This window comes from Perognathus longimembris, chromosome 3 (assembly GCF_023159225.1).
Source record: "Perognathus longimembris pacificus isolate PPM17 chromosome 3, ASM2315922v1, whole genome shotgun sequence".
Classification (NCBI taxonomy): domain Eukaryota; kingdom Metazoa; phylum Chordata; class Mammalia; order Rodentia; family Heteromyidae; genus Perognathus; species Perognathus longimembris.
This window is the reverse complement of record NC_063163.1, coordinates 67,499,998-67,512,464: the sequence shown is the minus strand read 5'-3', so window position 1 is coordinate 67,512,464 and position 12,467 is coordinate 67,499,998. Positions and strand designations below refer to the sequence as shown.

The 12,467-nt window shown below is 52.0% G+C and overlaps 1 protein-coding gene across 1 annotated transcript; it reads left to right on the top strand.

Moving 5' to 3' along the window:
* Nucleotides 1-1,336: 1,336 nt before the first annotated feature.
* Nucleotides 1,337-8,789, top strand: Ebi3 (Epstein-Barr virus induced 3). Its single transcript, XM_048341985.1, has 5 exons — nt 1,337-1,411; nt 2,617-2,749; nt 5,489-5,667; nt 7,030-7,187; nt 8,369-8,789. The coding sequence occupies exons 1-5, from the start codon at nt 1,345-1,347 to the stop codon at nt 8,519-8,521; spliced, it is 690 nt and encodes a 229-aa protein (XP_048197942.1). The 5' UTR covers nt 1,337-1,344; the 3' UTR covers nt 8,522-8,789.
* Nucleotides 8,790-12,467: the final 3,678 nt, after the last annotated feature.

The following is a 12,467-nucleotide window of genomic DNA, read 5'->3' as shown; positions in this document are numbered from 1 at the left end:
TATATCTGGTGCTGAGGAATCAAACCCAGAACTTCATGTATATGAGGCGAGCACTCTGGCCACTAGGATATATTCCCAGCCCTCTCTCTTTTTTTCTTAGGGCACAGGTGGTACTGGGGTTTGAACTCAGGGCCTCCCTCTTGCTAGGCCGACTCTACTACCAGAGCCACAACTATCCCATTCGCCACTCCTCTGTAACACTCAGCCTCACTCCTTCACTTTAGCCACGCCCCTCTAGCTTTTCTTGTTTTCCTCTTCTTCCCTTCTTCCCTTCTTCCCTTCCTCTCTTCCTTTCTTCCTTTCTTTTTCTTTTTCTTTTTTTACCTGTACCAGTAGTAAGGCTTGAACTTAAGGTCCCTGAACTCTTTGGCTTAAGCCACAGCTCCACTCACTTCCAGCTTTTTGGTGGTTAATTGGAGATTAGATTCTGTTAGTGCTCTACCACTGGAGCCACAGCTCTACTTCTGGCGTTTTGGTATTTAATTGGAGATAAGAGACTCTCAACCTTTCCTGCCTGGGCTGGCTTTGAACCACGATCTTTAGATCTCAGCTTTCCGAGTAGCTAGGATTATAGGCGTGAGCCACCAGCATCAGAGTTCCTATGTGTTAATTAACCTCATTTTTCTTGCCCCTAAACCTTGCCCCTGGGAGTGCCCCTGTCCCCAGCCTCTCCTGGTCCCCTGGCAAGTCCCTGTAAACCCCCGGGGCCTACTGGCTTTTTCCTTTCAGGGGAAGTGTGGGAACCCCTCCCCCTTCCCTTGTGGTTTCCTTTCCCACCCAGGGCTCAGTTGCTGGTCCCCTGGTATCCTCATGGGGTGGATGATGTGTAAGGGGGACAGGCTGGAACCTGGAGTGGCGCTGGGTGGGGGGCCCAACTTTGTTATCAGCCAAAGACCTGTGCCCGGCTGTGTGCCATGTCTCTCAGGGGCCCTGCCACGCCACTCTTGTCTTTGGGCCTCTATCTCTTCCTCTCCCTGCCTCCCTTTTCCTCACTCTCTCCTCCTCCTGTCCTCTGTCCTTGTCCCTTCCCTGGGGATTTTCCCTGTCACCAATGGCAGCTGAAGCAGCAGAAGGAAAGGCCCCTCCACCATCCGTGGCGAGAGAGGTCATGAGGTCATTTCTGCCTTTTGGGGCCTCCATCCCCCATCCCCCACCCCAGGACCTTCCACTCAGCCCTGCTCCACGTGGTGGGGGTTGGGAGTGTCCTCTGCTGGTGAGTCAGACCTGGGGGGGTGAGTGGGAGGGAGCACTGGGCTTTCCCTGGGGAGGTTCCCATGTCCCCTGCCTTCTACCCCAGCCTTGGGCATCCCCACCCCAGATCCTGAGAGCAGAGCCACCGCAGCCATGACCTCCAGGCTCCTCCTGGTTCTCACTCTCTGGGCAGGCTGCTTGTCCCCCAGTGGAGGGCAAGGTGAGTGGTGGGAGCGGTGGGGATGGGGGTCCGAAGGTGGCTGAGCAAAGGGGCATCCTCTAGGGAGTAGCTCTTCACTACCCACATCTGTCTGCTTATATCTCATGGTGAAACCAGGTGACCAGCCATGGTACAGATGGGGAAACCGAGGCACAGAGAAGCAGGAGGAGCCCGGGGATGGGGGCTTGACAGCCAGGAATCGTACCACATCATGGAGAGTAGGTTCTTATATCCACTGGCTGCCTATCCTTGGAGTCAGTCAAAAACATAAGGGAAAATGCTCTTGTGGCCAGTCACCTGTATAGGTGACTATAATCCCAGCTGGATTATTGGAGCAGATTTGAGGCTCACAATTTAAAGTCAGCCTGGACAGAAAAGTTAGTGAGACTCTTTCTCCTTTCTATTTGTCCAGTCCTGGGGCTTCAATTCAGGGCCTGGGCCCTGTCCCTGAGCTTCTTTTGAACTCAAGGCTAGTACTCTACCACTTGAGCCACAGCGCCATTTCCAGGCTTTTCTGTTTAGGTGGTACTGAGGAATTGAACCTAGGGTTTCATGCACACTAGGCAAGTACTCACCACTAAGACACATTCCCAGCCCTGAGCAAGAGCCTCTTATCTCCAATTAACCACCAGGAAACCAGAAGCAGTGCTGTGGTTCAGTTGGTAGAGGGCTAGCCTTGAGCAGAAGAGGTCAGGGACAGCCCTAAAAGCCCTGAGTTCAAATCCCTGGACAGGCACAAAAGAAAAAAATACCAACAGTCATAGAGGTTAGTAGAAACCCTTGTTAAATGCCCTGTTCACTTCTTATTTTATTTTTTTTGGCCAGTCCTGGGCCTTGGACTCAGGGCCTGAGCACTGTCCCTGGCTTCTTCCCGCTCAAGGCTAGCACTCTGCCACTTGAGCCACAGCGCCGCTTCTGGCCGTTTTCTGTATATGTGGTGCTGGGGAATCGAACCTAGGGCCTCGTGTATCCGAGGCAGGCACTCTTGCCACTAGGCTATATCCCCAGCCCCCCTGTTCACTTCTTGATGTGGAGTAGTGGGGGCAGATCTATGCAGCATGCAAACCTTGTTGCAGCACCTACTGTGCGCTCCTTACTGGCTGCCAAGTGTCAGGGGGTGAGGTAGGGGCTGTGGGGTGAGTGCACAGCCGGTCTGTGGCAGTCCCTGGGCGAACTTGAAGCTCACATTCCTGTCTCTTCTGCAGGGACCCCAGAGGCTGTGAGCCAGCTCAGGGTGCAGTGCCGCGCCTCTAGGTACCCCGTGGCTGTGGATTGCTCCTGGACTCTGTCACCAACTTCCAATGCCACAGGGCCAACGTCCTTCATTGCCACGTACAGGTCGGTGGGGCTGGAAGGGACCCACCCCCCCAGGGTGATGAGTTTCTGAGAGGGACCCCGAGACCCTAGGGGCACAGATACCCCAACTCCCAGAGCATCCTGAACATCAGATACAGTTCCTAAGGGGCCATGTGGCTCATTGTGGGCCCTGGTGTGCTTCAAAACTATCTATAGCAGGTGCGGATGGGCGTGGTGCTGGAGACAAGGGGCGTGGCTTCTTATGAGGGGCGTGGCTCCAACCAGAGGCCTTGTCTTGAGGGGCGTGGTTCCAGGTATGAGGGGCGTGGCTTTGGGGTTAGGGGGCTTGGGTCTGGTGCTGACAGACCTGGTTTCAATGGTGTGGCAGTGACTTCCAATGCGAAGCAAGTGGCTTCAGGATTGTGGGCGTGGCTACAGCGGTAAGGGGCGTGGCTACAGTGATGGGGAGGGTGGCTACAGTGGGGAGGGCATGCCTGATTGCCCAAACATGTGATCCTAGCTACTTAGGAGCTGCGATCTCAGGATCAAGATTCAAATCTAGCAGAAGGAGACAAATCCAAGGCATTTATTGCCAATTAACCAGGTAACAGCCAAGCAAGCTTCCAAAGAAAAAAAGAAATGAGTGAGGTTGGCTGGGCGCTCGTGGCTCAGGCCTGTCATCCTAGCTACTCAGGAGGCTGAGATCTGAGGATCAGGGTTTGATCCTAACTGGGCAGGAAAGTCTCAGAGACGCTTTCTTTTTTGCCAGTCCCGGGGCTTGGACTCAGGGCCTGGGCATTGTCTCTGGCTTCTTTTTGCTCAAGGCCTGTACCTCTTGAGCCACAGTGCCACTTCTGACTTTTTCTTTTTTTTTTTTTTCTTTTTTTGCCAGTCCTAGGCTGTGAACTCAGGGCCTGAGCACTGTCCCTGGCTTCTTTTTTGCTCAAGGCTAGCACTCTGCCACTTGAGCCACAGCGCCACTTGTGGCCATTTTCTGTATATGTGGTGCTGAGGAATCGAACCCAGGGCCTCATGTATACGAGGCAAGTACTCTTGCCATTAGGCCATATCCCCAGCCCCACTTCTGACTTTTTCTGTGTATGTGGTGCTGAGGAATGGAACCCAGGGCTTCAGGCATGCTAGGCAAGCTCTCTACCGCTTAGCCACATTCCCAGCCCCTCCCAGAGACTTACTTCCAATTAGCCACCAGAAAACCAAACTGGAAGTGTACTGTGCTCAAAATGGTAGAGCACTAGCCTTGAGCACCTCGAGAGGCTCAGGGACAGTGCCCAGGCCCCAAGTTCAACCCCCAGGATGAACAAAATAAATGGATGAGGTTAATTTTAGCATGTATGACACAAATACTTCAAACATTATAATTTACTATGATTTAATGTAACTTGATGTTTCTTCCTTTATTTGATTTGTATTGACCTGTACTTAAGAAGCTAATTTAAACATTGAGTAACATAACTATCCAGAACAGTTCCTTCTTTATTATTGTTAAGTCTGTATATTTCAATATTAGTTTTGAGTTGCTGGTATGTTCAGCACAGGAGCCTTTGCCTAACATGTATGAAGCCCTGAGTTTTAGCCCCAAGACCCTGAAAACAGAGGGAAAAGATTGTTTTCCTTTAGTTTTCTGTTTTTGAGTATGTAGGTTTTGAGACCAGGTCAGTATATGTGGCTGCTGAGTCCCGGGATTATAGGTGTGTGTCACCTCATGTGGCTTGGAACATTGTTAATGTTGCTGGACGTTCTCTTGCACCTCACTGAATTGTCTTGATTTTTTTTTTTTTGAGGTAGTGGGTATTTTTGTTTTGTTTGGTTTGTGCTCATACTGGGTCTTGAACTCAGAGTCTGGGAGCTGTCCCTGAGCTTTTTTTTGCTCATGGCTGGTGCTTTACCATGAGCCACACAGCTCCACTTCCAGCTTTTTGGTGGATAACTGGAGATAAGAGTCTCAGGGGCTTTTCTGTCTAGGCTGGCTTGGAACTGGTCTCAGCCTCCTGTGTAGCCAGGCTTACAGATGGGAGCCCCAGGGGGCAGGCTGGTAGTGGGGCCTTTAAACATTTCCCACTCACTGGCAGGCCCTCTGCTCTATGAGAACCCGCCCGCTACCACGTTCGCCCCTTACTCCGTAAACCAGGCACATCTTGAACCAAGCCCAGTAACGATTGGCCAAGCCCTATGATTTGAAATATGCCCATCATGGGAGCCACGCCCACTACCGCTTTGGCCACGCCCCTTCTGCTTGAAGCAGGCCCCACACCTCCAGCTCTGCCCATGTCTCCTTGGACCACGCCCCCACGAAGTGAGGCACACCCAACCCAACACTTAAACCACGCCCACTACCCTTCGGGTCACGCCCCCATGAGTTGAGATGGACCCGCCTGTGGACCGGTGCCATGGAGCCACGTCCCTACCGCTAGAGACTCGCCCCTCATTCTTGAGCCACGCCCACCACTGCTTAGACACGCCCCCCCATGGCTTGGGACACACGCATCACTGGGACCCTGCGGGTTACACTTGAGCCACAACTCCAGCCCCTGTCTAGACATTTCTGTCTGCCATCCTCTTGGGACCCGGCAATCTAGGCTGCTTTGCCCCACGGGCGTGCCCCGTGCGGGAGTCCCCGAGCCAGGGCCTGTGCCCCCTGCCCTGTGTGGGAGTCCCCGCCCGTGCCCCGTGCGGGAGTCCCCGCGCTGGGCCTGTGCCCGGCATGCCCCGTGTGGGAGGCGGGAAACCCCGAGGCCCTGACTGCGGCCCCTCCGTGTCCAGGCTGGGCGTGGCCGCGCCGGGGGACAGCCGGCCCTGCCTGCAGCCGGCCCCGGAAGCCCCGCGCTGCTCCGTCCCGGAGGTGCGGCTCTTCTCCATGGTGCCCCACGTGCTCAACGTCACGGTGCTCCGCCCGGGTGGCACCGCCTGCCGCCTGCTGCCCTTCGTGCCCGAGCGCCTCAGTGAGTGACGGGCCTCGTCCTCCCCCTGGGCACCTCGTCCTCCCCCAGGGTACCTTTGTCCTCCGCCTGGGTACCGCCTCCTCCCCGCCCTCCCCCTAAACACTGCTGGTCCCCCTGGGTCCCGCCCCCTCCCCTGGGACCCCCCCATTCAACCTTGGCCCACCCCCACGTCCCAACCTCGCCCTTCCCCCCTTGTCTCACGCCACTCCCCCTCCCCAACACCCTGCCCTGCCCCCCTCCCCGCATCCCACCTCACCTAGTCTGGGTCCTTCCAGAGTTCCACATGAAGCTACCTCATAATCCACCATTTCCCTATCTGGATGTCTCCCCAAGATATGTAAAAACACCGCCCCCCAACTCAAGCCTATAATCCTAGCTACTCATGAGGCTGAGACCTGAGGATCATGATTCAAAGCCAGCCTGGGCAGGAAAAGTCTATGAGGCTTTTATCTCCAATTAACCACCAGAAAGCCAGAAGTGGAGTTGTGACTCAAAGTGGTAGAGCATCAGGCTTGAGTCTAAAACTCAGGGACAGCACCCAGACCCTGAGTTTGAGCCCTATGACTGACCAAAAACCAAAACCAAAACAACAACAACAACAACAAAAACCCAGTACACCAATGGTTCATGGCAACATCGTTGGTGAAAGGTGGGGACAAGCTACACCCATCTGTGTGTCTCTCTATACACTGGAGTATAACGCAACCAGGAACAGGAGGAGGCTGTGACCCACACCAACACATAGAGGGACCCTGAGACCCTCCTCCCTCCCCCGCCCCATCAGTGCAAGAGAAGCAGACACCAAAAGCCCCACAATGTGAGGCTCCATCCAGAGAAAGCATCCAGCTCAGACAGATTTGGGGATGGGAAGAGAGCTCCTGCAGGCTGGAGAGGGGACAGTAGTTTGTTTGCACTCAACACTGCTGAATTGTCCTCTGCAGTGGAGAGTTTTTACAAGATGTGAGTTACACGCCAGCAACAGCAGCCACTTGTCTGTCGCTGGATTCTTAGACAAGCGTCCCTGCACTATGCACCATGCACCTTCTTTTCTTGTCTGCGCCCTGGTGGTTGTGGGGTGGGAAGGTGTCCGTCACCCTTGTGTCCTCCCCTACAGTAATAATGGATGCTCAGCCTGGACTTGTTTTTGAGTCAATGGATGAATGAATGAGTGAGTGAACAAATGGAAGAACAGACAAACAGATATGCAGGGGGATGGATGGATGGATGGGTGGGTGGGTGGATAATGGATGGACGGATGAATGGACGAATGAGCACAGGAACGCTTGACTGAATGAGTAGTGAATGAGTGCACACATGATGAAATGCCCACTGCCCCTGACCCTGCTTCTGCTCTCCCCTCAGTCAAGCCAGACCCTCCTGCTGGCGTGCACCTGAGCCATGTCTCCAGGCAGCGATGGCAGGTGCAGTGGCAGCCGCCGCGGTCCTGGCCCTTCCCCGAGGTCTTCTCCCTCAAGTACTGGATCCGCTACAAGCGTTGTGGAGCCTCCCGTTTCCACCAGGTGAGGAGGACCTGGGGGTGCCTGGAAGGGGGAGCAGTGGGGGAGCAACCAGGCCGTGGCCTGCAGGTGCTGCAGGCCCTTGCGCAGAGCTTGAGGTTAGACAGCAATTCCACTCCAGACTGTTCACCACATGGGCCACGGGGCCTCACCCCTGTCCATGGCCCTCTGTGCTCAGAGCTGCCTGCAAGACTCACAACATCCGATGTCCATGAAGGACACATAGCCACACACAAGGCAGAATATTACCCAGCCAGGAACAGAATGGGCTGTGACCCACACTACACCATGGGAGGATCTGGAAGCCACTGCACAGTGTGAGAGGCAGACACGAAAGGCCCCACAGTGTACACAAATTTCACCTGGATAAGAAAAAAATACATTGCCTTAAGTTTTAGAAATGTAAAAACTAAAGCCAGGCACTGGTGTCTCACACCTGTAATCCTAGCTACTCAGGAGGCTGAGATCTGGAGATTGAGGCTCAGCACTACATCTAGAAAGGCTTTCTCCTCCTCTTCTTCTTCTTGCTCTTCCTCCTCCTCCTCCTCCTCCTCCTCTTCCTCCTTCTTTATTTTTGCCAGTCCTAGGGACTTAACTCATAGGACTGAACACTATCCATGAGCTTCTTTGCTCAAGGTTAGCTCTCTACCACTTGAGCCACAGAGCCACTTCCGGCTTTTTCTGTTTATATGGTGCTGAGGAATCGAACCCAGGGCATCATGCATGGTAGGCAAGCTCTCTACTGTTGAGCCACATTCCCAGCCCTAGAACGGCTTTCTTGTGGTGACTCAGAGCATAGTGGTCTGCCTGTACGTGTGTATGTGTGCACATGTGTATGTGAGCATGCGTGGTCTCCTTATAAACCTACCACGATCCAGTCCACAAGGAGGCTCCATCCTGACCACCTTGGGAACCCATCGAGGCCCCAGCTCCAAACATAATGGTTGGATTGAGTTTACATGCTCTTCATCTCTCAGTGGGGATTCACTGTCAATGTATGAACACTTGAGGGACAACCAAGCCACACTGCATCCATGAAAGGGTTGTTGAGGAAAGCCACGTGGGCTGGGCAGAGTCTAGGAACTGAGCTCTGGTGGGGAAGGTGCATGGCTCAGGGTGGGGCGCTGTGCAGGCGGGGCCCTCCCGCCTCTTCTTTCCAGTGACCTGATGTCTCTTGCTCCCAGGTGGGCCCCATAGAAGCCACCACCTTCACCCTCAGGTCCGTGCGGCCGCACGCCAGGTATGTGATCCAGGTGTCTGCTCAGGACCTCACCGACTACGGAGAGCCCAGTGACTGGAGTCTCCCTGCTGCTACCCCCATGACCCTGGGCAAGTGATGGGGGCTCCCCAGCGCCCCTAATGGGGGGTCTGGATTCTGTCATGAGCACCCCCCCACACTGGTGTCTATTTGAGAGTGGGGGAATCCATCCGGACTGGTTTTAAGTTCTGAACTGGATGTGGCTTCGAAGCTGGGAAACCTTGAGCCAGTGTCTTTGCCCCTCTGAGCCTCAGTTTCTTGGCTTGTGAAATGGGGTTGTGTCCTCCCCCACTTGAGCACAGTGTGGGGCGTCGAAAACAAGTATGAATCTCTGGTATTTTTTTATCTCAGGTATTTTTAATTAAACAATTAGCAAAGAAGCTTTGTTGGAAACAGCATGCCACCTGTCTTAGTTGTGTGTGTGTGTGTGTGTGTGCGCTGCTATAACAGAGAAGCCTAGAATTAATATGACTTTTTCTGGAGATAGGTGTTACTATGTAGCTCAAGCTGTCTGGAAAATGGAAGTGAAGACCAGGCTGAGCACAAAGTTTTTGTGACACGCCCCCCCCCCCATCTTTATCAATATGCCAGTGTGGTGCCTCATGCCTGTAAACCCAGCTATGCTGAAGACATATGTAGAAAGATGACAGTCCAGTATATCCTGAAAAAGCGTGTGAGGCCCTATCTGAAAAAATACAGAGCTGAGTGCCGGTGACTCAACACCAATAATCCTAGCTCCTCAGGAGGCTAAGATCTGAGGCTCCTGGATTGAAGCCAGCCCAGGCAGACAAATCCAGGAGACTCTTTTTTTTTTTTTTTTTTGGCCAGTCCTGGGCCTTGGACTCAGGGCCTGAGCACTGTCCCTGGCTTCTTCCCGCTCAAGGCTAGCACTCTGCCACTTGAGCCACAGCGCCGCTTCTGGCCGTTTTCCGTATATGTGGTGCTAGGGAATCGAACCTAGGGCCTCGTGTAATCCGAGGCAGGCACTCTTGCCACTAGGCTATATCCCCAGCCCAGGCTATATCCCCAGCCCTCCAGGAGACTCTTATTGCTAATCAATCACTAAAAAGCTGGAAGTGGAGTTCTGCCTCAAATGCTAGAGTATGCCTTAAAGCTCAGAAATAGCACCCAGACCTTGAGTTTAAGCCCCATGACTGACAACAACAGCAACAGTAAAAACCACAAACACACCATCGATACACTGAAAGTGGGTTTTCTGCAGAGTGAGGACTGCATGAGGGCTGATTTGAGGACTCACTGAGATATCCTGTCTACAGAGCTGAAGGTCACTTGGATTCAGAAGGCTTAAATTACATACAGTAAAGTCACCATTGCAATCATGTTCACTGCAGCACTATTAGACATAGCCAAGGCATGGAATCAGCCCAGATGCCCCCTCAATAGATAAACAGATTAAGAAAATGTCACACACACACACACACACACACACACACACACACACACACACACACACCCCACACACACAATGGAATTTTACTCATCTATTAGAAAGGTTGATATTGTACCATTTGTAAAGATATGGTCTGGATGTTGGTAGCTCACTCCTGTAATCCTAGCTATTCAGGAGGCTGAGATCTGAAGACTACAGTTTGAAGCCAGCCCAGACAGGAAATTCTGTGAGACTCATATCTCCATTTAACCACCAGAAAGCTGGAGGTGGGGCTGTGGCTCAAATTTGTAACGTGCTATCCTTGAGCAAAAGAAGCTCAGGGACAGTGCTCAGGCCCAGAATTCAAGTCCCAAGACTGGCAAAAACAAAACAAAACAAAACAAAAGGTCTCACCGGAACTTTCCTGCATGGGCTGGCTTTGAACTGTGATCCTCATATCTCAGCCTCCTGAGTAGCTAGGATTACAGGCGTGAGTCACCACCAGCACTTGGCTAGCTTAGAAACTCTTAAGTAAATATTTTAGGTGGTATGCAAGTATACACAAATATATTAACTGAAACACAGTAGATTCAATAGTGTAATTCCTTAGAAAGGCAAAATCAAAGTTCAGCAAAATAAAACACCAGGAAACAGGTACTCGCAAGGGGTGGGGTGGGATCAATGGTAGAGGGGTAAATGAATGAAGAGGAGGAGGGGTGGGGTGGGATCAAGTTTAGAGGGGTAGATGAATAAAGAGGAGGAGGAGGGGGGGTGGGATCAGGGTAGAGGGGTAGATGGATGCAGAGGAGGAGGGGTGGGATCAAGGCTAGAGGGGTAGATGGATGAAGAGGAGGAGAGGGGGGAATGTGGTTAAGAATCCAATGTACATTCTACAAAATGAGAAAGAGGGAAGGGGTAGGGAGGAATGAGAATGTTGAAAGGGGTGACATGGATTGAGATATATTGTGAACTGCTTTGTTAAATGGCAACTCCTTTGTACAAGTACTTAAAGAAAATTAAAAAATACATACTAAAAAGGACATTAAAATGTTTAATTACAATATTTTTCTCTTCAATCTTGGGATCCCAATCTTCATTTGGGTTGCATCCCCTTCACTCATGGCTACTTGGCCACTAAAAAGACATGCAAATAGGTTCTAGAATTCTTCTCTGTGGCTTCCAGCCTGTCCATTTTGAAGGGTATGGAGGGCTTATACTCAGGGTCTCATTATCCTGAGTTTTGCTTACACACTGCCACTTAAGCCATGACTCTAGCCCAGCTTTTTGGTGCTTAATTGGAGATAGTCTTTCCTGCCCAGGCTGGTTTTGAACTGTGATCCTCAGATCTCAGCCTTCTGAGTAGCTAGGATGACAGGCGTGAGCCACCAATACCCGGCTCTCAACTTTTTTTTCTTTGTCATCCTGGAGTTTGAACTCAGGGCCTGGGCACTGTCCCTGAGCTGCTTTTGCTCAAGGTTAGCGCTCTGTCACTGGAGCCACAGCACCCCTAGCCTTTGTATAGCTTGCACCTGGAGTATCTCTGGTCACCCACGTGGTGACAGGTGAACATACCTCCTCCACAATTTCATTTTTCCCCTCAGCAGGGGAGCCACCTTCTCAACACTATTTCACCAGGGAATATTTCCATACATGGACTTAGACCACACTCAATGCAGGAATCTAGATCTTGTTCCCTGCTGTGTCCCAAGTGTAAACACCGTATACACTTTATGAAAGAGACAGCCAGGTAGCTCATCCTTGAAAGATCAGAAGAATCATGGTTCAAAGACTGCCCCCACCCCCCAAAAATATCTGATCTGGGTAATGGTGGCTCATGCCTGTAATCCTAGCTACTCACAATATTGAAAGATGAGGATCCGAGGTTCAAAGGTCCATGAGACTTTTTATCTCTGTTAGGAAAATGAATGAGAAGGGAAGAAAACAGTCCAGACTCAATATCAACAGGCTAGAACTGTTTATTGCCAGTGAGGGACACAGCCTTCCTGCAGGTGTGGAGGTTTTATCAGTGGGGGCCGGGCTGGAGTCAAGGGTTTTATAGAATCTGAGCAAGGAGTCAGGGGTTAAATGAATTTCATATGGGGAGTGTTATAGGGAGCAGAGTTGATTCCATCTTGATTAGGGAAACATGGTAGGAAATGTTGGGGGCAGTAGATTAGGTCAACCTGACCCCAAAATTCTGCTTCTGTAAATGGTTTGCTTAACTTGTTTGTTGCTTGCTCTACCCCCCACCCCCACCCCTTCCCGCATCAAGCCCCTACATCTGTGCTACGCTTTTACCTTTATAAACCCCAGTTTGAGGACTGCTCAGGGGGCACGGTGCTGGCTCCAGAGTCTGTGCTGTGTCCCTGGCTGGTCAGTCGGCTTTTCAGGGGTGTAGTTTCAGCTCCTGAGTCTGTGCTATGTCTCTGGCCAGGCAGTTTGCTTTTTGCTTCCCCAATAAACCCATCTTTTTGCTTGAGACTGTCTCTGAGTGGTGGACTCTTGGGGGGGGGGACATGGAACCTCCCCACCCCCCACTGGGGGAGGGAGGATGTAACTACAGGTGCAGGCAGAGAATAGGGTAAGTATTCTCTTATCCAAGGTCTCAAGCTTTTTAATGTTCAAAGAGCTCTAC

Bases quoted from the DNA above. Each gene is read 5' to 3' on its own strand.
- Ebi3 (XM_048341985.1), top strand. From the start codon at position 1,345: ATGACCTCCAGGCTCCTCCTGGTTCTCACTCTCTGGGCAGGCTGCTTG. The intron at 2,750-5,488 runs GTCGGTGGGGCT...CTCCGTGTCCAG, and splicing joins TCCTTCATTGCCACGTACAG to GCTGGGCGTGGCCGCGCCGG. The intron at 7,188-8,368 runs GTGAGGAGGACC...TCTTGCTCCCAG, and splicing joins GAGCCTCCCGTTTCCACCAG to GTGGGCCCCATAGAAGCCAC.